This window comes from Nomascus leucogenys, chromosome 24 (genome assembly GCF_006542625.1).
Source record: "Nomascus leucogenys isolate Asia chromosome 24, Asia_NLE_v1, whole genome shotgun sequence".
Classification (NCBI taxonomy): Eukaryota; Metazoa; Chordata; class Mammalia; order Primates; family Hylobatidae; genus Nomascus; species Nomascus leucogenys.
In genome coordinates this window covers 27,204,096-27,225,404 of record NC_044404.1, presented here as the reverse complement: position 1 = coordinate 27,225,404, position 21,309 = coordinate 27,204,096, and the positions used below count along the sequence as shown (strand labels likewise).

At 57.8% G+C, this 21,309-nt stretch overlaps 2 protein-coding genes across 6 annotated transcripts; both read left to right on the top strand.

Annotated features, from left to right (window-relative positions):
* Nucleotides 1–1,321: 1,321 nt before the first annotated feature.
* On the top strand, nt 1,322–6,976 carry FCN3 (ficolin 3). Of its 2 annotated transcripts, XM_003271676.2 has the most exons (8): nt 1,322–1,629; nt 1,906–2,001; nt 2,348–2,392; nt 2,693–2,725; nt 2,954–3,081; nt 4,777–4,906; nt 5,019–5,153; nt 6,609–6,976. In XM_003271676.2, exons 1-8 carry the CDS (start codon nt 1,476–1,478, stop codon nt 6,848–6,850), a joined length of 963 nt encoding a protein of 320 aa, XP_003271724.2. In that variant the 5' UTR covers nt 1,322–1,475; the 3' UTR covers nt 6,851–6,976. The 2 variants fall into 2 exon arrangements, with proteins under 2 accessions (XP_003271724.2, XP_003271725.2); XM_003271677.2 differs by lacking the exon at nt 2,693–2,725.
* A 1,311-nt stretch (nt 6,977–8,287) lies between these two features.
* MAP3K6 (mitogen-activated protein kinase kinase kinase 6) lies at nt 8,288–20,454 on the top strand. 4 transcript variants are annotated; one of them, XM_030805682.1, is made up of 29 exons: nt 8,288–9,313; nt 10,665–10,804; nt 10,893–10,916; nt 11,181–11,371; nt 11,490–11,658; nt 12,026–12,132; nt 12,552–12,722; nt 12,820–12,932; nt 13,324–13,483; nt 13,707–13,869; nt 13,947–14,054; nt 14,179–14,228; nt 14,322–14,417; nt 14,564–14,651; nt 14,734–14,867; nt 15,204–15,331; nt 15,578–15,714; nt 16,048–16,153; nt 16,705–16,862; nt 16,960–17,152; nt 17,252–17,390; nt 17,695–17,848; nt 17,983–18,159; nt 18,447–18,552; nt 18,809–18,968; nt 19,051–19,163; nt 19,544–19,605; nt 19,887–19,963; nt 20,163–20,454. In XM_030805682.1, exons 1-29 carry the CDS (start codon nt 8,974–8,976, stop codon nt 20,251–20,253), a joined length of 3,855 nt encoding a protein of 1,284 aa, XP_030661542.1. In that variant the 5' UTR covers nt 8,288–8,973; the 3' UTR covers nt 20,254–20,454. The 4 variants fall into 4 exon arrangements, 2 of the variants coding, with proteins under 2 accessions (XP_030661542.1, XP_030661543.1); XR_004028462.1 differs by lacking the exon at nt 10,893–10,916 and having other exon boundaries at nt 19,051–19,162; nt 19,529–19,605; XR_004028461.1 differs by having other exon boundaries at nt 19,051–19,162; nt 19,529–19,605; nt 19,887–20,453.
* Nucleotides 20,455–21,309: the final 855 nt, after the last annotated feature.

The window sequence follows — 21,309 nt, the reverse complement described above, 5'->3', positions numbered from 1 at the left end:
CTCCACAAGCACCGGGGAGGTGCAGAGAAGGCCTTGAGGGAGGGTTTGCTGAATGAGTGAATGAACGAGCCCTCCTCTCCTCCCTTATCGCCTGAGGTCCCTCTCCAGCCCAGGCCTGACCCTTCACATCTGGACCCTGGCTGCTGCGTCCTCCCTGGCCTCCCGGCCTCCAGGCCTTCCTACATGGGCTTCCTGCTCGATTGGCCTACATTAGCAGCTGTTTCCTAAGCCTCACGGGACTGAAGGTTGAGGATGGAGTCACTTTCTTTTTTTTTGAGACGGAGATTTTGCTCTTTCGCCCAGGCTGGAGTGCAGTGGTGCGATCTCGGCTCATTGCAACCTCTGCCTTCCGGTTTCAAGTGATTCTCTTGCCTCAGCCTCCTGAGTAGCTGGGATTACAGGTGCATGCCACCAAGCCCGGCTGATTTTTGTATTTTTAGTAGAGACGGGGTTTCACCATGTTAGCCAGGCTGGTCTCGAACCCCTGACCTCAGGTGATCTGTCTGCCTCAGACTCCCAAAGTCCTGGGATTACAGGCATGAGCCGCCGCAGCCAGCCAGAATCACTTTCTTAATGGTGCTTTTCCCTGGTGGGGGCATGGGGCTTGGGTAAAACTCTGTGGCTCTCAGCATATAAGTGGCCAAGAGAACAGAAGTCATGTCCCATCCCTGGGCCTCAGTTTCTCTTTCCTTATTTATTTAACTCTTTCTTACTGAGCACCCATTTTGTACCAGGCCCATAACGCAATAATAAGGATTAATAGCAAGTCCATGTGAGGATCAGAGGTGACGTCAGTATGACGCTGGAATACAGTAGATGCCCAGGAAATGGTAGCAGTTGTCACTATTCATAGCATTGACAAGGATCAGGGAAGGATTCCCAGTGGAGATGGCTGTAGAGCTAGACCTTCATGGACAGATGGGGCTTCACAGGTAGAGATGACTGTGAATGTAGAGGTCTGGAGAGATGGCTGGGGAGCCCTGGAAGCCAGGATCAGAAGTTGGACTCTTTCAGCGTGCGGTGGCTCACGCCTGTAATCCTAGCACTTTGGGAGGCCGAGGTGGGTGGATCACCTAAGGTCAGGATTTCGAGACCAGCCTGGCCAACATGGTGAAACCCCGTCTATACTAAAAAAAAAAAAAATACAAAAATTTAGGTGGGCGTGGTGGCGTGCACCCATAATCCCAGCTACTTGGGAGGCTGAGGCAGGAGAATCACTTGAACCTGGGAGGTAGAGGTTGCATTGGTTGCATTGAGCTGAGAGCACATCACTGCATTCCAGCCTGGACAACAAAAGTGAAACTCTGTCTCAAGAAAAAAACAAAAAACAAAAAGATGTTGGACTCCATCCTGGTTGGATAGGGCAGGGATAATGCCCTTTATCTCTGGGGCTGAGGGAGGAAATACTCCCACCCCCTGCTGGCTCCAGTCTGGGTGGGGTGTCCCTGGGGGACAATGGGAGGAAGTCTTGTTTCATGTCCTCCCACCAGCCTGGCCCCCTTATAATCTGGCATCCTTCCCCTGGTGGCCCAAGCAAGATGGATCTACTGTGGATCCTGCCCTCCCTGTGGCTCCTCCTGCTTGGGGGGCCTGCCTGCCTGAAGACCCAGGAACACCCCAGCTGCCCAGGTAGACACCTAGGGTGCCCTCCTCACCAACCCACTCCTCATTCCCTCGCTGGGTGTTCCCCCACCAAGCCTCATCAACCTCAAGGAGCAGGGTGGGAGTTTCATAATCTGGGCTCTGCATGTAAATATATGCAAATGGATGCAAAGCACACGAAACCTTGCCAGCTCAGGAGACAAGCATCCTGACAGTGGGAAACTGGGAGACAGGAAGAGAACTGAAGAGGGGTCTGGAAGAGACAGTCTACCCTGTGCCCACCCTGCCTGTGTCTCCCTGTAGGACCCAGGGAACTGGAAGCCAGCAAAGTTGTCCTCCTGCCCAGTTGTCCCGGAGCTCCAGGAAGTCCTGGGGAGAAGGGAGCCCCAGGTCCTCAAGGTGAGAGAGGCTGCGGAGCGGGCTGGGATCTTGGGAACGGGGAAGGCAGGAATGCAGCAATTTTTGTCTGTGCTGAGGGGCCACGACAAAGGAGCAAGGAACCTACTCTGTGCCAGCTCCAGGCTGGGCACCCGGCATCCTAAGATCAACTCTGCCAGGTAAGTGGTTTCATCCCCATTCTGCTGAGGAGGAAGGGGAGGTTGAGAGAGGATAAGATATTTGTCCACAATCACAAAGTGAGTGAAGGGTGAAATTGGGATTTGAACCTCTGGCTCCAAGCCTCTTGTTTCTTTTTGGTCCTGGGCATGGGTTGGGACTCAGGAAATCTCTGCCTTTGAGATTTCAGGGCAACCTGGACCACCAGGCAAGATGGGCCCCAAGGGTGAGCCAGGTGAGTAAGTGGGGCTGGAGGCCTCCCCGCTCCCTTTGCCTCTGTCCCTGGACCCTAGGGCGGGATCTCTGCTTGGCTGCTGCGCCTGTGATGGCTCTCCCACAGGGGAATGGATGGCTGGGAGGAGTGCAGAGGATGAGGAGAAGGGCCTGGGTACCCTATGATGGCCCTCCTACAGGGTATGGAAGGCTGGGAGGAGTGGGAAGGATTTGGAAAAGGGCCTGGGCACCGGCTCCGCTGGTGGCTCAGCGCTGGGGTGCTGAGACATCAGAGCCAACACTCGTCCCTTCTCTGGGGCAGGAGATCCAGCGAACCTGCTCCGGTGCCAGGAAGGTGAGGCAGCCCTTGAAGGAGCCAGGAACTTGGGATCACACGGTGTTGGGTGTTGGCAGACCCCCAAGTGTGGCCAGGCCCCTCCCCACAGCCTCCGTAGAACCCTTCTTCAGGGACCTGAAGGAGCCAAGAGGGTCCCTAGGGTCCCACACTTGTTCCAGTGCCTAGGGGTGGGGGTCAGGGAATAACCTGGGCACCACCCCCAGTCTACTATCTCCCCTTTCCCAGGCCCTAGAAACTGCCGGGAGCTGTTGAGACAGGGCGCCACCTTGAGCGGCTGGTACCATCTGTGCCTACCTGAGGGCAGGGCCCTCCCAGTCTTTTGTGACATGGACACCGAGGGGGGCGGCTGGCTGGTGAGTGTCTGAGAAATGGGCTAACAGGCCAGGCCCAGTGATCACTTCTCCCCCTTGGCCCCTAGGGGAGCCAGAGCCCATCAGAGCAAGGCATTTCCTAGAAGAATTCACCGACAAATGTTTAGTGAGCCCCCAATGGGACCTGAAGAAGTATGAGGGCTTCACAGAGGAGGTGCCGTTTGAAAAGACCTTGAGTCAGGTGCAGTAGCTCATGCCTGTAATCCCAGCTACTTGGGAGGCTGAGGCAGGAGAATCGCTTGAACCCAGGAGGCGGAGGTTGCAGTGAGCCGAGATCTTGCCATTGCACTCCAGGCTGGGTGACAAGAGTGAAACTGTCTCAAAAAAAAAAAAAAAAAAAAAAAAAAAAAAAAATAGAGTCGGGAGGGGTATTCCAGCTGGAAGTAAAGATAAACTCAGGGAGGCAGCAGAGTAAAAGAAGGTTTGCAGGGAACACGTGAGTGAGCTGAGAGCAGGCGTGGGTGTCGGCTAAAGTCTGCCGGCTCTGATGGAGCATGGATTGAAGATCTCTGTAAAGGCCAGTTCATGGAAGGCACTAAATGATCAACTTAAGAAGTGTGCAGGGCACCCAGGCGGGGTGGTTGGCTGGACGTGGTGGCTCATGCCTGTAATCCCAGCACTTTGGGAGGCCGAGGTGGGCGGATCACCTGAGCTCAGGAGTTCAAGACCAGCCTGGGCAACATGGCGAAATCCCGTCTCTACTAAAAATACAAAAAATTAGCTGGGCATGGTGGCAGGTGCCTGTAATCCCAGCTATGCAGAAAGCTAAGGCAGGAGAATTGCTTGAACCAGGGAGGCAGAGGTTGCAGTGAGCCGAGATCACACCACTGCACTCCAGCCTGGTGACGGTGAGACTCTATCTCAAAAAAATAAATAAATAAAATAAGACAGTGGAGCAATGGAAATAGAGGTACTTAGGTTGACAACTCTACAGGACCTGGGGCCTGCTTGGCTTGGAGGGGGAGGTGGAAGACATCAGGGTAAGGCCAGGGATCCAGCTTGGTCTGTAGGGGGTGGCCTCTCTAATGTAAATATCTTGGTTCTTTTTTTTTTTTTTTTTTGAGACGGAGTCTTGCTCTGCTGCCCAGGCTGGAGTGCAGTGGTGTGATATCGGTTCACTGCAACCTCCACCTCCCAGGTTCAAGCAGTTCTCCTGCCTCAGCCTCCCAAGTAGCTAGGATTACAGGTGCATGCCACCACGCCCAGCTAATTGTTTTTGTATTTTTAGTAGAGATGGGATTTCACCATGTTGGCCAGGCTGGTTTCAAACTCCTGACCTCAAGTGATCCGCCCGCCTCGGCCTCCCCAAGTGATGGAATTACAGGCATGAGCCACCGAGTGCGGCCAAATATCTTGGTTGGTTCTTATAGTAAATGAAATTGGGTGATTTTGACTGACTCCCAGCAGTGCTGGCCATCTCCTGTGAGTGGGGACAGTGCGTTGTCAATTCAGTCTTCCCAGGGCTTGCAAGGCTGTGGCATGAAGTTGAGTATCAGTAAAAGTTAATAAGGGAATGCAGAGTTCATAGAAATATTTAAAGCTAACTTGAAGGATCCCCATTTTATCAACAGGCCCCAATCCAAAGAGAGAGTGGGTATCCACCCACCCCTCAGTTCCTGCATCCTCAGCTGCCAGTGCCCAGCCTGGAGTAATAGCTGCCATGCCCCCGTCCCGCAGGTGTTTCAGAGGCGCCAGGATGGCTCTGTGGATTTCTTCCGCTCTTGGTCCTCCTACAAAGCAGGTTTTGGGAACCAAGAGTCTGAATTCTGGCTGGGAAATGAGAATTTGCACCAGCTTACTCTCCAGGGTGAGTTCCCAGCAGGACCCTGGAGTCTGGGGGTTACTGTCTGCCGTCCTGAATCCCTGTCCCTCCCCCAAGATCTGAGGACTCCTCCATCCCTGCCTCCCCTTTCTTCCAGGTACCTGGGAGCTGCGGGTGGAGCTGGAAGACTTTAATGGCAACCGTACTTTCGCCCACTATGCGACCTTCCGCCTCCTCGGCGAGGTAGACCACTACCAGCTGGCACTGGGCAAGTTCTCAGAGGGCACTGCAGGTGAGTGAGCCTAAGGGGAGCAGAGGAAGGAGGCTGGATCCTTTCCCAGTGCTGCCACTGCCCCCATGAATGACCCAGGGCAATGCTGTCTCCTCTGTGGGCCTTAGTTTCCGCATCTGACAAATGGCCGTCATGAAACAGGATGGTGGAACAGTGAAGAATTTGGGCTCTGGAGGCAAACAGACCTGAGTTTGAATCCATCTCTGCCATTTAGTACTTATGTGACCCTGGGCAAGTCCTACCCCTCCACTGAGCCTCAGTTTCCTCCTCTATCAAATGGGCAGGGAGGCCGGGTGCGGTGGCTCATGCCTGTCATCCTAGCACTCTGGGAGGCCGAGGCGGGCAGATAACTTGAGGTCAGGAGTTCAAACCCAACCTGGCCAACGTGGTGAAACCCCGTCTCTACTAAAAATACAAAAAAATTAGCCAGGTGTGGCCGGGCGCGGTGGCTCACGCTTGTAATCCCAGCACTTTGGGAGGCTGAGGCGGGCGGATCACGAGGTCAGGAGATCGAGACCATGGTGAAACCCCGTCTCTACTAAAAATACAAAAAATTAGCCAGGTGTGGTGGTGGGCGCCTGTAGTCCCAGCTACTCGGAGAGGCTGAGGCAGGAGAATGGCGTGAACCCGGGAGGCGGAGCTTGCAGTGAGCCGAGATCATGCCACTGCACTCCAGCCTGGGCGACAGAGCGAGACTCCGTCTCAAGAAAAAAAAAAAAAAAAACAAATTAGCCAGGCATGGTGGAGGGTGCCTGTAATTCCAGCTACTCAGGAGGCTGAGGCAGGAGAATCACTTAAACCCAGGAGGCAAAGGTTGCAGTGAGCTGAGAGAGTGCCACTGCACTCCAGCCTGGGCGACAAAACAAGAGTCCATCTCAGAAAAAAAAAAAAAAAAAAAAAAAAAAAAAAAAAAAAAAAAAAAAAAAAAAAAAAAAAAAAACGTGCAGGGAGGCAAGGAGGAGGTTTTGGGTGCCACCTGAGGCTCTGTTGAGTGTTAACGTTCTCTGCTTTGGAAGAGGAACCAGGGAAGTCTTCTTTCAGAGAAACAGTGACTGCTGGGGAGAGATTTCAAAGAGGGAAGTGGTTATGAGGGAGTGCCTCAGGGAACCCCTTTCCTGGCCAGGCACTAAGAGGTTCCTCTCAGCTTTTCCTAGCAGAATTGCTCAGACTGGATGGGAGCTGAGAGAAGACAAAGAGCTAGAGGGAGGCTGGGGACTCTGGAGGGGGTAAGACAGGGGGAAAAGCTGGGAGCTTTGGAGCCAGACAGTCCCGAGTTCAAGTCCTGCTGCTGCTTCGACTAGCCGAGTGACCCTGTGCAAACAACCTGGCCCCTTGGTGTTGCCCGTGGGGCCTGATAAAATTCCACTCTTAGCTGCTTTGAGACTGCCATGGCATCTCCAAAGGTGCCAGGCCTGGTGCTGGGCACCAAGGTGCTTTCCATCCCTTCCCTGCCAGGTGATTCCCTGAGCTTCCACAGTGGGAGGCCCTTCACCACCTACGACGCTGACCACGATTCAAGCAACGGCAACTGTGCAGTGATTGTCCACGGTGCCTGGTGGTATGCATCCTGTTACCGATCAAATCTCAATGGTCTCTACGCAGTGTCTGAGGCTGCCGCCCACAAATATGGCATTGACTGGGCCTCAGGCCGTGGTGTGGGCCACCCCTACCGCAGGGTTCGGATGATGCTTCGATAGGGCACTCTGGCAGCCAGTGCCCTTATCTCTCCTGTACAGCTTCCGGATCCTCAGCCGCCTTGCCTTTGCCAACCACCTCTGCTTGCCTGTCCACATTTAAAAATAAAATCATTTTAGCCCTTTCAAGACTCTTCCAGTTACTGGGAAAAAACCCTAGAGGGCAGAGCAGGGACACAAGTTTCAGCTCCATTCAGGGAAGAATTTCCTTCCAGTCAGGAAGATGGAAAGGACAGCCTCTAAAGTAGTGAGGCTTCTGTCTCTGGAGGTGTGCAAGACAAGGCCAGAGGGGCATATAGTGGAAGGACTGGAGGAGATTCAAGCATCCACTGACAATTTCCTGAGGCCCTCTGGGCCCTGCAAGTGGATGGCTTTGTGGCAGGAATTGCACAATTGCACAGATTTGGCTATGGAGCCTCTTGTGTGGCAGTGGATGGGGGTTGTGGGCAGGAATTGCATCATATTTTGCAGAGCTTTTTTTTTTTTTTTTTTGAGATGGAGTCTTGCTCTGTCGCCCCGCCCAAGCTGGAGTGCAATGGCATGATCTCCACACACCGCAACCTCCATCTCCCAGGTTCAAGTGATTCTCCTGCCTCAGCCTCCCAAGTAGCTGAGATCACAGGCTACTGTTGGGCCACCAGTGGCCAGCCTCGGATCTACCTTCTTGGTTAAGCGTGAGCCACTGCCCTGGCTGGGAATTGCACAGCTTTCTCAGCCTGTCGGTTGCCCATGCCTGTCCTTTGTAAGTTGTCTGTTTTCCACTCCAGCCTCTGTTGCAGGCCAAGTTCTCAAACTCTACCACTTCCTGCCTGTCCCATTGGGTGCTAGTTCGAATCCAAGGTCAAACCAAGGAAGGTACATTTTCCTTCCACAAAGCAACAGGGCAATGAAACAGCCATTGAGTAGCATTTAAGCAGTTTATTTCCCAAAGCCACATTCTAGTAAGTGGCAGAATTAAATAGTTAAGAGTCTGACAGGCGGTCCTGGGTTTGCACCCTGCTCTGTCATGCGCTGACTGATCCTGGACACGTTATTCAACTTAAGTCCCCAGTTCTTGGTTTCAGGGTCCACTGAGGCTTATACCAGGTTGCTGCCTCACTCATTAATTCACACGAGAAAGTTGGGGATTCTTGGGGATTTGAAGCTGAGAAGGTGTTGTAGTGCAAAGGGTTGACTCCTTCAAGGGGTGGCTAAAGAAATGTTTAGAGTTGTTTAGAGTAGGAAGTGCTTCTCAGGTCCCACGGTCACCTTCTGCACAGAAGTCAAAGGTCAGCGGGGGTCCACAGCAGGTTGGGTCCTGCGGAAAGCAGCCCCCTAGCGACAGTAAAGGCTCAGATGCCAAGTCCCACTCCAGGAATGAAGGCTTTCGGGCAAGCGGCCTAAGGTGTAGGTTTCCCCCATCCCAGTCCCTCCCTGTCTGCACTCACTGGGCCCGGGAGGACACCCCTTGTTCATCATGCTCTGCGCACCCTGATGTCTCTAGAGAGCCATTCATTCAACAGATCCCTGCAGAGCAGCGCCTGTATCGAACCTTTTCCCTAGCCCTGGCCTCGTCACACATTTTATGTGCGCTTGCTGTGAGCAGTCCACAGTCTTTGGCGCGCACAGGGGCACAGGCTGTTCCGGAAGCCGCCAGTCTCCAAAGTTCTGGCGGGAGAGAAGGGAGGGGAGAGGGTGAGTCTCAAGCCGCTAGGGAGCGGCGCTGCCCCAGGGCCGAGGGTGGAGCTTTCTGGGTCGGCCGGGAAAGGGCTGGGCTCAGCCTACAAGTGAAGGCAGGACAGCGTTGGCGGGCGCTCCCTTGAGAAGTCCAGGTGGCGAGCACCTCCGGGCCGATTCCCAGGATCCCCCAAGTGGCTCTGAGCTGCCGATCACCGGATGCCCCAGATTCCTGGAACCCAATCCCGGATTTCAGAACGTCAGGACCTTGCAAGTCCGAGCTAGGATTTCTCCCTGGACTTTAGATTCCTGGAACTGGACGTCAGGCCGGATTCCGGGCCCCTAGATCCCGTGGGAGATTCTCCGATTCCGAACGGAGTCCAGATTCCAAGATTCCTGATCTGCCGGCCCAGGCTCCTGCCCCTCCCCAGGTTCCCAGTGCGCGGCGCCCCGCGCCTGAGCGCCCCCGCATGGCGGGGCCGTGTCCCCGGTCCGGGGCGGAGCGCGCCGGCAGCTGCTGGCAGGACCCGCTGGCCGTGGCGCTGAGCCGGAGCCGGCCGCTCGCGGCGCCCCCGGGCCGGGGCTGCGCGCGGAGCCGGCCGCTCAGCGTGGTGTACGTGCTGACCCGGGAGCCGCAGCCCGGGCTGGAGCCTCGGGAGGGAACCGAGGCGGAGCCGCTGCCTCTGCGCTGCCTGCGCGAGGCTTGCGCGCAGGTCCCCCGGCCGCGGCCGCCCCCGCAGCTGCGCAGCCTGCCCTTCGGGACGCTGGAGCTAGGCGACACCGCGGCGCTGGATGCCTTCTACAACGCGGGTGAGCGCGCTGGGGGCGGGGCCGGATCCAGGCGGGACTCAGGGTCCTGGGAGGGGACCAAGCCGGGCTCGAAGGCTCAAGGGAGGGGCCGAGAGGGGTACCGGGTCTAGGGAATTTAAAGTGAGCTAAAGCTGAAGGGCTTGGGACAGGGCCGTGAAAAAAGTGGGATTTAGGGGATCTGGGGCGCGGCCGGGCTCGGGACGAGACAGGGATCTCGGCGCGGCTCTAGGGCTCGAGGTTGGGGCTTAGGCACCCTTCAGTCGGAGCGGTGCCCGACCAGCGGGGCAAGGATGGGGAGGGGCTTTGGAACTCTGGGGCGGGACGGGGAGCGGCGCGGGGCTGTGGTGTCTCAGGGGTGGGGTTGGAGAACTCAGCGTCACCCTCGGGAGAATGTCACGCGGATCTCTTGAGGACAATTACTGGGAGAGGAGCTTGGACTTAGGGAAAGGGGCTGTACCTAGGAGGCTGGAGTTCAGGAGTCCTAACATACTACTTCCGAGGATCGGGCTAGGAGAGGCAAAAAGAGAAGCGAAGGGGCCCGACCGGACTGGATATTGGGTGAGGGAGCTTAGGTGAAGTGGCCTCAGCGGCCAAGAAAGAATGGGCGGGGAAGGGGCGGGGAAGTGGGCGGGAAAGGATGGGCCAGGGGCGGGGCCAGAAGGAGGCTATTCCCCCGCGGGTCACTCCTCCCTCCAGCCAGCCCGGGTGCTCGGCCCCCATACTTAACTTGCTCGTGCTAGAGTCCAGTAGCTGTGCTTCCTGGATGTCCATGAAATCGTAGCCTAAAATGAAGGCTGACCCGACCACTGGGACACAAAGATACAATTATCGACAGACACAGATCGCATACATGTTGACTCATGCAGGCCCTAGCAGACGCTGTCACACACACAGATAAAGTCAGACATAGTAAGCTATACATGTCACAGATATACACATACATACATTTAGGCACAGCGTTGTCTATGCACACTGATGGGAGCCCCTTTCAAGAGACTGTGCTGAAGACCAAAGGAGGGGACTTCTATGTTTGCGCAACTCCCACCTGCTAAATGGCCTGGAACAGACTCAACTGGTCCACAGCTTCCCTTCCCCCATGCCAGGTGCTCACAGGCTCTGAACCGTGGCCTGAGGGTCCCAACCCAGTGAGCCCCACTCCTCTCCTGCAACACCACAGAGATCAGTTCTGTGAAAATGCCAGGGGGACTCTAAAAAGGGCCGACCGAAGCCCAAAGCAGAACCAGACCCTACTGGAGTCCCACAGCAAGGCAGGTCAAGCCAGGATGGCCCCCGGCTCCTTCCCCATCAAGCTGGGCTTCAGGGATCAGCGCCGCCCCCTCTGTGCCTGCAGACGTGGTGGTGCTGGAGGTGAGCAGCTCGCTGGTACAGCCCTCCCTGTTCTACCACCTTGGCGTGCGTGAGAGCTTCAGCATGACCAACAACGTGCTCCTCTGCTCCCAGGCCGACCTGCCTGACCTGCAGGCCCTGCGGGTAGGTGGCCTGGGGCTGGTGGAGGCAGGCACAGGGCTGGGGTAAGGCCTACACAGAACACCAGTATCTGACTGTCTGCCTCCTGCAGGAGGATGTTTTCCAGAAGAACTCGGTGAGCAGAATCCACCTCTCACTCAAAAGTGCCCTTTGACTTCCACTATGACCTCTGACCTCCACTAATCCTCCTGGCCTCCTCAGTCACCTAACACCCCCCTGACATCCCATGTATTCCTGTTTCCCGTTGCCTCCTCTCATGACGGGTGCCCCTTTCCTGCGATTCCAATTCCCACTGGTGCTGACCTTTGATGCTCTCACTCCCCTTGTCTAGCCCTGTGCTGACCTCTGACCTCACTGATTCCTGCCTCCCTTCCACCAGGATTGCGTTGGCAGCTACACACTGATCCCCTATGTGGTGACGGCCACTGGTCGGGTGCTGTGTGGTGATGCAGGCCTTCTGCGGGGCCTGGCTGATGGGCTGGTACAGGCCGGAGTGGGGTCCGAGGCCCTGCTCACTCCCCTGGTGGGCCGGCTTGCCCGCCTGCTGGAGGCCACACCCACGGACTCTTGGTAATGAGGGTCCCCAGGACGGGTGCTCCAGGAGGGGGCTGGTAAGGGTACGGTGGGCTGGGGCTGAGGTACAGGCCCCACCATTCTCTCTCCCTGCCTCCCCTGCCCTGGGCATCAGTGGCTATTTCCGGGAGACCATTCGGCGGGACATCCGGCAGGCGCGGGAGCGGTTCAGTGGGCCACGGCTGCGGCAGGAGCTGGCTCGTCTGCAGCGGAGACTGGACAGCGTGGAGCTGCTGAGCCCCGACATCATCATGAACTTGCTGCTCTCCTACCGTGACGTGCAGGTGCGTGGTGTTCAGAGAGGCAGGAGGGCAGCTGGCATTTGAGGTCAGACAAACCCGAGTTCAGCTCCCGGCTGGGCCACTTGCTCACTGGTGGCTTTGGGCAAATTGTCAAATGTCTCTGAGTGTTGGCTTCCTTATTTGTTAGGATGAGCGTGTCCCTGCCTCCTGGGGCAGTTGTGGGGTTGGGAACGCCCAGCATGGGGCATACAGTAGGTTCTCCCTGTGAGATGTGGTGTCCGCTGGGCCTGAGGGAGGCATGCAGAAGATGGTGGCTAGGTGGGATGTCAGGGGTGGGACAGGACCCTGGCTCAAGGTTCCTCGGGGCCTGGAGGCCCATGATGCCAGTGCTTGCCGTTCCCTGATGCAGGACTACTCAGCCATCATCGAGCTGGTGGAGACGCTGCAGGCCTTGCCCACCTGCGATGTGGCCGAGCAGCATAATGTGTGCTTCCACTACACTTTTGCCCTCAACCGGTGAGTGGCAGAGCAAGGGTTAGGTCACAGCCACATAAAGGTTTCCGAAACCTGGGTCTCTGAGTGCAAAGCCATTGCTGTCTGGGATCACTGCTGTTCGGGGAATCGGCTGACCAGGGTCACTGATGTCAGTAGGTCCCTGTGGTTCTGAGTCACTGCTGCCTGGGTCGGGGTGGGGGAGGTGGTGCTGCCTGTGGTATGGTCACCGCTGGCCAAGATCACTGCTCCTAAGAGTCATTGCATCTAGGAATCACTTCCATCTGAGGTCACTAGAGAGGTCAGTGCTGGCCAGGGTCACTATCATTTTGAGGTCATTCTTGTCAGGCCCCTGGAAGGGTCCCTGCTGTTCAGTGTCTAGAGGTCCCTGGGCAGAGTAGGCCAGGGCCATCAGGGAGGGCCTGAGCCCGTCTTTTCCCTAGGAGGAACAGGCCTGGGGACCGGGCGAAGGCCCTGGCCGTGCTGCTGCCGCTGGTACAGCTTGAGGGCTCTGTGGCGCCCGATCTGTACTGCATGTGTGGCCGTATCTACAAGGACATGTTCTTCGGCTCGGGTTTCCAGGATGCTGGGCACCGGGAGCAGGCCTATCACTGGTAAAGAGCACAGTGAGTGGCCGGTGGGCTGAGCTGTGAGATGAGGGATGGTGCTGTGGGCATCAGTCCAGCCCTGTACCCCCCACCCCCACCCCAGGTATCGCAAGGCTTTTGACGTAGAGCCCAGCCTCCACTCAGGCATCAACGCAGCTGTGCTCCTCATTGCTGCCGGGCAGCGCTTTGAGGATTCCAAGGAGCTCCGGCTAATAGGTGAGCACTGATCCTGGCTCTCGTCTCCTCACCCACAGGGGTTCAGAGGGGCCTGGGAAGAGGGCAGGGAGAGAGCACACTGGGCAAGAGCTAGGATGAGTTCATCCATTTTGGACTGTCCTGCCCGTACCCACACCTGGGTCCTAATACCTGTTCTGGGCCCTCAGGAGCCCTCAAACCCACAAATGTTTCCCCAACTCACATCTGCGTGTTCATTACATCCTGAATTCCACACATACCTGTGCCCGAGCTCCTGATCGCACCCGAGATCTTGCCACACCCAATGATTTACTCATATCTATGTTCATGACCACACTCAGGCCCACAGAAATGGTGGGCCTCACTCGCCCCTGCACCCACACTCACTGGAGCCCATGCCCCTCTCCCCCAGGCATGAAGCTGGGCTGCCTGCTGGCCCGCAAAGGCTGCGTGGAGAAGATGCAGTATTACTGGGATGTGGGTTTCTACCTGGGAGCCCAGATCCTCGCCAATGACCCCACCCAGGTGGTGCTGGCTGCAGAGCAGCTGTATAAGCTCAATGCCCCCATATGGTAGGTGGCCCTCTCTGCATTCTTGGCCTGACCTGGGCTGTCAGCTCCTGCACCTATGTCCGTTGGCATGCTAGACTGAACCCTGAGCCAATGACCTGGCTACATTTAGACCAGTGCCCGTGGCACCCCATGCCAACGTTCTAGCTATATCCAGGCCAGTTTCCTCTCCCCGGCAGTGCTGGTTGGTGCCTGGGCTGAACTGAGGATGCGGCTTTGCGTGCAGGTACCTGGTGTCCGTGATGGAGACCTTCCTGCTCTACCAGCACTTCAGGCCCACGCCAGAGCCCCCTGGAGGGCCACCACGCCGTGCCCACTTCTGGCTCCACTTCTTGCTACAGTCCTGCCAACCATTCAAGACGGCCTGTCCCCAGGGCGACCAGTGCTTGGTGAGGCCTGTAGGGGTGGTGGACCCAGGAAAGGGGTAAGCCCCTTCCGACTGACCCCACTCCCCCACTGCCTGCAGGTGCTGGTCCTGGAGATGAACAAGGTGCTGCTGCCTGCAAAGCTCGAGGTTCGGGGTACTGACCCAGTAAGCACAGTGACCCTGAGCCTGCTGGAGCCTGAGACCCAGGTGAAGTCGCTGCTGAGGCCCCTCACTCACCTTTGCTGGGACCTTTTCTGTGGAGCCTTTCTCCCATCCTCAGACCCCTCTCCTGTCACCAGCACCTCCCATCACACCCCATTTCTTCTTGCAGGACATTCCCTCTAGCTGGACCTTCCCAGTCGCCTCCATATGCGGAGTCAGGTGATAGGCGGGACCTGGGGCGACTGGAAAGATGGGAGGTGAGGGTCGCTGCCACCCAGCCTGACGCTTACTGGGTTCTTCATCCCTTCCCAGCGCCTCCAAGCGCGACGAGCGCTGCTGCTTCCTCTATGCACTCCCCCCGGCTCAGGACGTCCAGCTGTGCTTCCCCAGCGTAGGGCACTGCCAGTGGTGCGCAGCCTTTCATGGTCGGGGTACTCTGAGGGCCAGGATGCCCGGGGGAGTGGGGGAAAATAAGGGATGACGTCCCTTGGATGCTCCGGCTTAGGTGGGGACCAAGATGCCCCTCCCGCGGGTCTGACCTCCCCCACCTTCAGGTTCTGCGGCCTGATCCAGGCCTGGGTGACGAACCCGGATTCCACGGCGCCCGCGGAGGAAGCGGAGGGCGCGGGGGAGATGTTAGAGGTGAGGACGCGGGACTGGGAGCTCGCGGAGGGCGAGGGGCCGCGGGCCCCGCTGAACCCCCATCTCACCCCGCGCCCGGCAGTTTGATTATGAGTACACGGAGACGGGCGAGCGGCTGGTGCTGGGCAAGGGCACGTATGGGGTGGTGTACGCGGGTCGCGATCGCCACACGAGGGTGCGCATCGCCATCAAGGAGATCCCGGAGCGGGACAGCAGGTGCGGTGCGTGGCCGCGCGGGTGGGGCTGAGGGCTCGCGAGGGCCGAGTGAGCGGGGCCACGGGCGGAGCGGCTCCTGTGGGCAGGGCCCAGGGGGCGGGCTCGTAGGACCTGAGAGTTCGAGCCCTGTGGACTGGGCCCGTGGGCGGAACAGCCAGGACCGGGCGGGCGGGACTGAGGTCTGGAGGGTCCTATGAGCAGGGTGGCAAGGGTGGGGAAGATCGGAGAGGGCTCGTGGGCGGGGCGGGGCCTTGGGGCGGGGCCGGGCTGGAGTGGGATGGGCGGGGCTTCTCTGCCCACCTCTGTCCCTTTCCTCTCTCCCCTACCTCCCTCCAGGTTCTCTCAGCCCCTGCATGAAGAGATCGCTCTTCACAAACGCCTGCGCCACAAGAACATAGTACGCTATCTGGGCTCAGCTAGCCAGGGCGGCTACCTTAAGATCTTCATGGAGGAAGTGCCTGGAGGTGCCTGCGCGGTGTGGGATGGGAATGAAACCGAGGTGTGGGGCATGGGACCGAGGCAGGCAGGGGTAGAGAGCCCCAGGGGGAAATGCACCCTAGTGCGGGTGGGTGGTGTAGCCTAGAATTAGCTGAGGAGTGGCGCTGGGTGATGGAGTTGGGGCTACAACAGGGTGAGTCTAGGCCTTGAGCAGAGAGATGTGGGCTGGAGCCAGTGGGTGGGAAGAATGAACTTGGACTGTCCCCACCCAGGCAGCCTGTCCTCCTTGCTGCGGTCAGTGTGGGGACCCCTGAAGGACAACGAGAGCACCATCAGTTTCTACACCCGCCAGATCCTGCAGGGACTTGGCTACTTGCACGACAACCACATCGTGCACAGGGACATCAAGGTAAGCCCTGGGGCTGGCCCGCCCTCATCTGCTGGGGTGGCGGGGAAGGAGACATGGTCCCAGACACAGGCTGGCAGTTTAGATTAAGTGAGCAGACCTGTTGCAAAGGGTAGGGAATTCATCAGGGAGGCTCCTTAGAGAAGGAGGGGAGAAGTTCAGCTCTGAAGCCAAACCAATTGTCAGCTCCCAGAGGGGCATATAAGTGGGATGGCAAGGGAGAGTGTTGACAGAGGCAGGACCAGGCTGGGATCTCCAGGAGATGGGATCCCAGAAAGAGGGTCTAGTTCTGCCGGCAGGGGCCCAGCCCAGTGTCCACTAATGGCTATCAATCAGGGGGACAATGTGCTGATCAACACCTTCAGTGGGCTGCTCAAGATTTCTGACTTCGGCACCTCCAAGCGGCTGGCAGGCCTCACACCTTGCACTGAGACCTTCACAGGTAACAAGCTGTGGGGGTGGTGAGTGGGGATGCTGACCTGGGGCAGAAGATCTCTTGGAACTTTCCAGGGAATGGGGTTTCTCCTAGGCATGGAGTTGGAGTCCTCATGGGGAATGAAACCCAGGGTGAGTGATTGGGCCAGGGCTGAGGTGATGGCATCTAGAACTCGAGCTTGGATAAGTGATGAAATTGACTTTAGCACTTGAGGAGTGTTGATGTAGGGCCAAGGTGGGAGTTGGAGGAAAAAGCGGGTGATGGAGTTCAGGGGGACGATGCAATCCAGGATGTGTGCTGGAGCGCTTCTGTGGGTGATGGAGTCTGTGAATGTGGTGGAGCCCAGGATGAATGATGGAAGCCTTGGCAGGTGATGGAGCCCAGGGTGGTGATGGAACTCAGGATAGATGTTTGATGACCAGGATAGGTGTTGAGGTACGTTTTGGATGATACGTTCAGTATGGGTGCAGTCGGCCTGAGAATGATGGCATTCCCCTCCCTGCTCCAACCCCATGATGAAGCCTAGATGGGCATTGGTGCTCCCGTTTCTGTCCTAGGAACTCTGCAGTATATGGCCCCAGAAATCATTGACCAGGGCCCACGTGGGTATGGGAAAGCAGCTGACATCTGGTCACTGGGCTGCACTGTCATTGAGATGGCCACAGGTCGCCCCCCCTTCCATGAGCTAGGGAGTCCACAGGCTGCCATGTTTCAGGTGAGACCCCTTTGGGCCTGGCCCATGGAAGTGACATAGGGCCAGCCTGGGCCTTGGACACCTCTGAATGTCACCGTTGTTCACCTTCCCCCCACAGGTGGGTATGTACAAGGTCCATCCGCCAATGCCCGGCTCTCTGTCGGCCGAGGCCCAAGCCTTTCTCCTCCGAACTTTTGAGCCAGACCCCCGCCTCCGAGCCAGCGCCCAGACACTGCTGGGGGACCCCTTCCTGCAGCCTGGGAAAAGGAGCCGCAGCCCCAGCTCCCCACAACATGCTCCACGGCCCTCAGGTGCTTGGGGGTGGCGGGATGGGCACACCAGAGGGCAGAGGAGTAGTGGAGCTGTGAGGTTGGAGGAGAGCCCAGCTGACAGCTCTGTCCCTCCCTCAGATGCCCCTTCTGCCAGTCCCACTCCTTCAGCCAACTCAACCATCCAGTCTCAGACATTCCCGTGCCCTCAGGCACCCTCTCAGCACCCGCCCAGCCCCCCGAAGCGCTGCCTCAGTTATGGGGGCACCAGCCAGCTCCGGTGAGACTTAGGCTCCTGGGATGGGTTCCATTTGCCTGGTTTTGCCTTTTTCTCCCCTCCTACAAAAGCCGTCCCTGGGGACCTGGGCACCTTGACCACTTGTGAATGTGGCATTTGGTGCCTCCCCATGCCCTGTTCTGGCATCTCTAACTTGGACTTGTTGTGTCCTCGCAGTGCGGGGTTAATCTATGTTCATGCCTGTGAGGTAGGCATAAAAGTAGGAGAGCCGGGATTCAAACCCGGCAACAGAGGTGACTGGCCGGTTGCTGCCCGTCCTCAATCAGCAGCTCGCCCTTGTGCCCAGGGTGCCCGAGGAGCCTGCGGCCGAGGAGCCTACGTCTCCGGAGGAGAGCTCGGGGCTGAGCCTGCTGCACCAGGAGAGCAAGCGTCGGGCCATGCTGGCGGCGGTATTGGAGCAGGAACTGCCAGCGCTGGCGGCGAATCTGCACCAGGAGCAGGTGGGCGGTCCGCCCTAGCGCCCCCTGGTGGTCGCGCAGGGTCAGGACACCTGCTGATGTCCCCGCCCCCCACCTCCGCGGCGGCGTCTCTTTTGGCTGGAACACTCGCTGACAACCCCTCTCTTCCTTCTCAGGGGGCCCGTCTGGCCAGAAACCATGTGGAAGAGCTGCTGCGCTGCCTCAGGGCCCACATCCACACTCCCAACCGCCGGCAGCTGGCCCAGGAGCTGCGGGCTCTGCAAGGACGGCTGAGGGCCCAGGGCCTTGGGCCTGCACTCCTGCACAGACCGCTGTTTGCCTTCCCGGATGCGGTGAGGGCGCCTTCTGGTAGTTAGAGCTGCCCAGCAACAGGTAGTGAGCTCCCCGTGCCTGGTGAGGTGCCAGGACTTGACGCTCCAAGATTCCCTGTCTCCTCCGTGAAGATCAGGCCTGCAGCAAAAAACCGTCTGCCCAGTCTTAGCTTCCCAGGCCTTCCCTGGACCTCAAGCCCGCCCACCCCACTCGCCTCCCGCCGCCGAAGACTTTCTAGGCCTTTCCAACTCAAGCCCCGCCTCTAATTGAGGCTCAGCTGCCTCAGCGGCACCTCCCTCCCCCGCAGGTGAAGCAGATCCTCCGCAGGCGCCAGATCCGTCCACACTGGATGTTCGTCCTGGACTCACTGCTCAGCCGTGCTGTGCGGGCAGCCCTGGCTGTGCTAGGCCCGGGTAGGAGGGGAATGCCACGGGCCTCCTGCCAGCGAGGGTGTGGTGCTTGCTGGGCGCGGTGAACATCGAATGGGGCCGGTGGGGCCAGGCGGGACAGGGGCGGGCAGGCGCCGGTGACTAAATGGACGTCTCCCATACCGGCACCGCCTGGGGCCTGCCCAGAGCTGGGCACCCTACCCCCGCACTCCCTTGCTGGAGTCTGGGGTTCCCAAACGGGCGTTGTAGCCTTGCCTGAGTTCACCGCACTGGGCTGCAGAGGTGGAGAAGGAGGCGGTCTCACCGAGGTCAGAGGAGCTGAGTAAAGAAGGGGACTCCCAGCAGAGCCCAGGCCAGCAGAGCCTGCTTCCAGTGGAGCCCGAGCAGGGCCCCGCTCCTCTGATGGTGCAGCTGAGCCTCTTGAGGGCAGAGACTGATCGGTAAAGCCCCTTGGAATCGCTCATAGCCTCTGCCAGGCTTCAACCCACTCCCCACTCCATTCTACTCTTCTGCGCCCCACAGGCTGCGCGAAGTCCTGGCAGGGAAGGAACGGGAGTACCAGGCCCTGGTGCAGCGGGCTCTACAGCGGCTGAATGAGGAAGCCCGGACCGATGCCCTGGCCCCAGAGCCTCCAAGTGAGTGGGCATTGGCTGGAGAACATTATTGGTGGGTCCGAGGCAGCTTCTAGCACAAGGCACCCTTGGGCTCATCACCTGACGGGCTCATCACCTGAGCGGGCCTTGGCTAGAGAACACTGTTGTGGATTCGAGGCAGCTTCTAGCACGAGGCACCCTCGGGCTCATCGCCTGACTTGGGCTCATCACCTGAGCGGGCCTTGGCTAGAGAACACTGTTGTGGATTCGAGGCAGCTTCTAGCACGAGGCACCCTCGGGCTCATCACCTGACTTGGGCTCATCACCTGAGCGGGCCTTGGCTAGAGAACACTGTTGGTGGATTCGAGGCAGCTTCTAGCAGGAGGCACCCTCGGGCTCATCACCTGACTGCTTCTTGACAGCTGACCAGGGCCTGGTGCAGTGGCTACAGGAACTGAATGTGGATTCAGGCACCATCCAAATGGTGAGTCGAGGAGTGCTTGGCTATCCCTGACCTCACCAGCCAAAGCCTCCATCTCTGTCCATCTTCCTGCTCTTCTCACTGTGCCCTCTGATGCAGAGAATCTCAATAGCAGAAGAACACTTAGTATTCTCGTCCCATTGTATGGATGAGAAAACTGAGGCCCAGAAGGGTGTGATCTGCCTCAGTATTTTGGCAAGAGAGCAGAGCTAGTACCTGGGTCTCGACACATCTTTCTGTAATTTCTTATTTCCCTGTTTCTGCGCGTCTTTGACCACATTCAGCTGTTGAACCATAGCTTCACCCTCCACACCCTGCTCACCTATGCCACTCGAGATGACCTTATCTACACCCGCATCAGGTACATCCTGGGCCCCCCAAGTGTGAACCATGCATATGGCCTCATCCTGGCCAACTGCAGGCCTGCCTAGGTTCCTTCCGGGAAACCAAAGGGGCACCTGGGTCCCCTAGGGACAGAGGGGGCACTGGGCAGACAGTGGGTGCAAGAGAGAGTCCAGGGCCACCTTCTGGCTGAGCCACACCGAGTCCATTACCCCCAGGGGAGGGATGGTATGCCGCATCTGGAGGGCCATCTTGGCACAGCGAACAGGATCCACACCTGTCACCCCTGGACTCCGAGAGGCTGAATGAGGGCATCAGAGGCCAGACAGACCCAAGGATGGATGAATAGAGAGGACAAAGGCAGCTTCTGACACACCAGCCCCAGGACCTGGGGTGACTGGAGGAAGCCAGGCGAGTGGGGGCCAGGACTGGTTCCAGTGAGAGAAACCAACCACAGGCACCCAAGCACTACCAGACAAAGCGTATTAAACAGAACACTTTTGAACCTTTGTCCTGGCAATTTTGGAGGCGTATGGGGGAAGGGGTATCCTGGGAAGAGCCCCCTGGGTCTTTTTAAAAAAAATTGTTTTTGCTGGCTGGGCACGGTGGCTCACGCCTGTAATCCCAGCACTTTGGGAGGCCAAGGCGGGCAGATCACGAGGTCAGGAGATCAAGACCATCCTGGCTAACACGGTGAAACCCAGTCTCTACTAAAAATACAAAAAAATTAGCTGGGCCTGGTGGTTGGCGCCTGTAGTCCCAGCTGCTCGGGAGGCTGAGGCAGGAGAATGGGGTGAACCCGGGAGGCGGAGCTTGCAGTGAGCCGAGATCGCGCCACTGCACTCCAGCCTGGGTGACAGAGCGAGACTTTGCCTCAAAAAATAAATAAATAAATAAATAAATAAATAAATAAATAAATAAATAAAAAGTTTTTAGGCTGGGTGCGGTGGCTCAGGCCTGTAATCCCCGCACTTTGGGAGGCCGAGGTGGGTGGATCATGAGGTTAGGAGTTTGAGACCAGCCTGACCAACATGGTGAAACCTCGTCTCTACTAAAAATACAAAAATTAGCTGGGCGTGGTGGCATGTGCCTGTAATCCCAGCTACTCAGGTGGCTGAGGCAGGAGAATTGCTTGAAGCCAGGAGGCAGAGGTTGCAGTGAGCCGAGATCACGCCATTGCACTCCAGAGCGAGACTCTGTCTCAAAAAAATAACAAACTTTTTTATAGACAAGGTCTCACTCTGTCATCCAGGCTGGAGTGCAGTGGCATAGTCATATTCACTGTAGCCTCAAGATTCTGGATTCAAGCTATCCTTCCTCAGCCTCCTGAGTAGCTGGGACCGCAGCTGTGCACCACCATACCCA

What these genes read in the sequence shown, in the direction of transcription:
- FCN3 (XM_003271676.2), top strand. Translation starts at nt 1,476, where the DNA reads ATGTCCTCCCACCAGCCTGGCCCCCTTATAATCTGGCATCCTTCCCCT. An exon ending in GGGAGCCCCAGGTCCTCAAG is followed by an intron (nt 2,002 to 2,347) that starts GTGAGAGAGGCT and finishes TTGAGATTTCAG; the next exon opens with GGCAACCTGGACCACCAGGC. An exon ending in CCGAGGGGGGCGGCTGGCTG is followed by an intron (nt 3,082 to 4,776) that starts GTGAGTGTCTGA and finishes CCCGTCCCGCAG; the next exon opens with GTGTTTCAGAGGCGCCAGGA.
- MAP3K6 (XM_030805682.1), top strand. Translation starts at nt 8,974, where the DNA reads ATGGCGGGGCCGTGTCCCCGGTCCGGGGCGGAGCGCGCCGGCAGCTGC. An exon ending in TCGTGCACAGGGACATCAAG is followed by an intron (nt 15,715 to 16,047) that starts GTAAGCCCTGGG and finishes GCTATCAATCAG; the next exon opens with GGGGACAATGTGCTGATCAA. An exon ending in CTTATCTACACCCGCATCAG is followed by an intron (nt 19,964 to 20,162) that starts GTACATCCTGGG and finishes CATTACCCCCAG; the next exon opens with GGGAGGGATGGTATGCCGCA.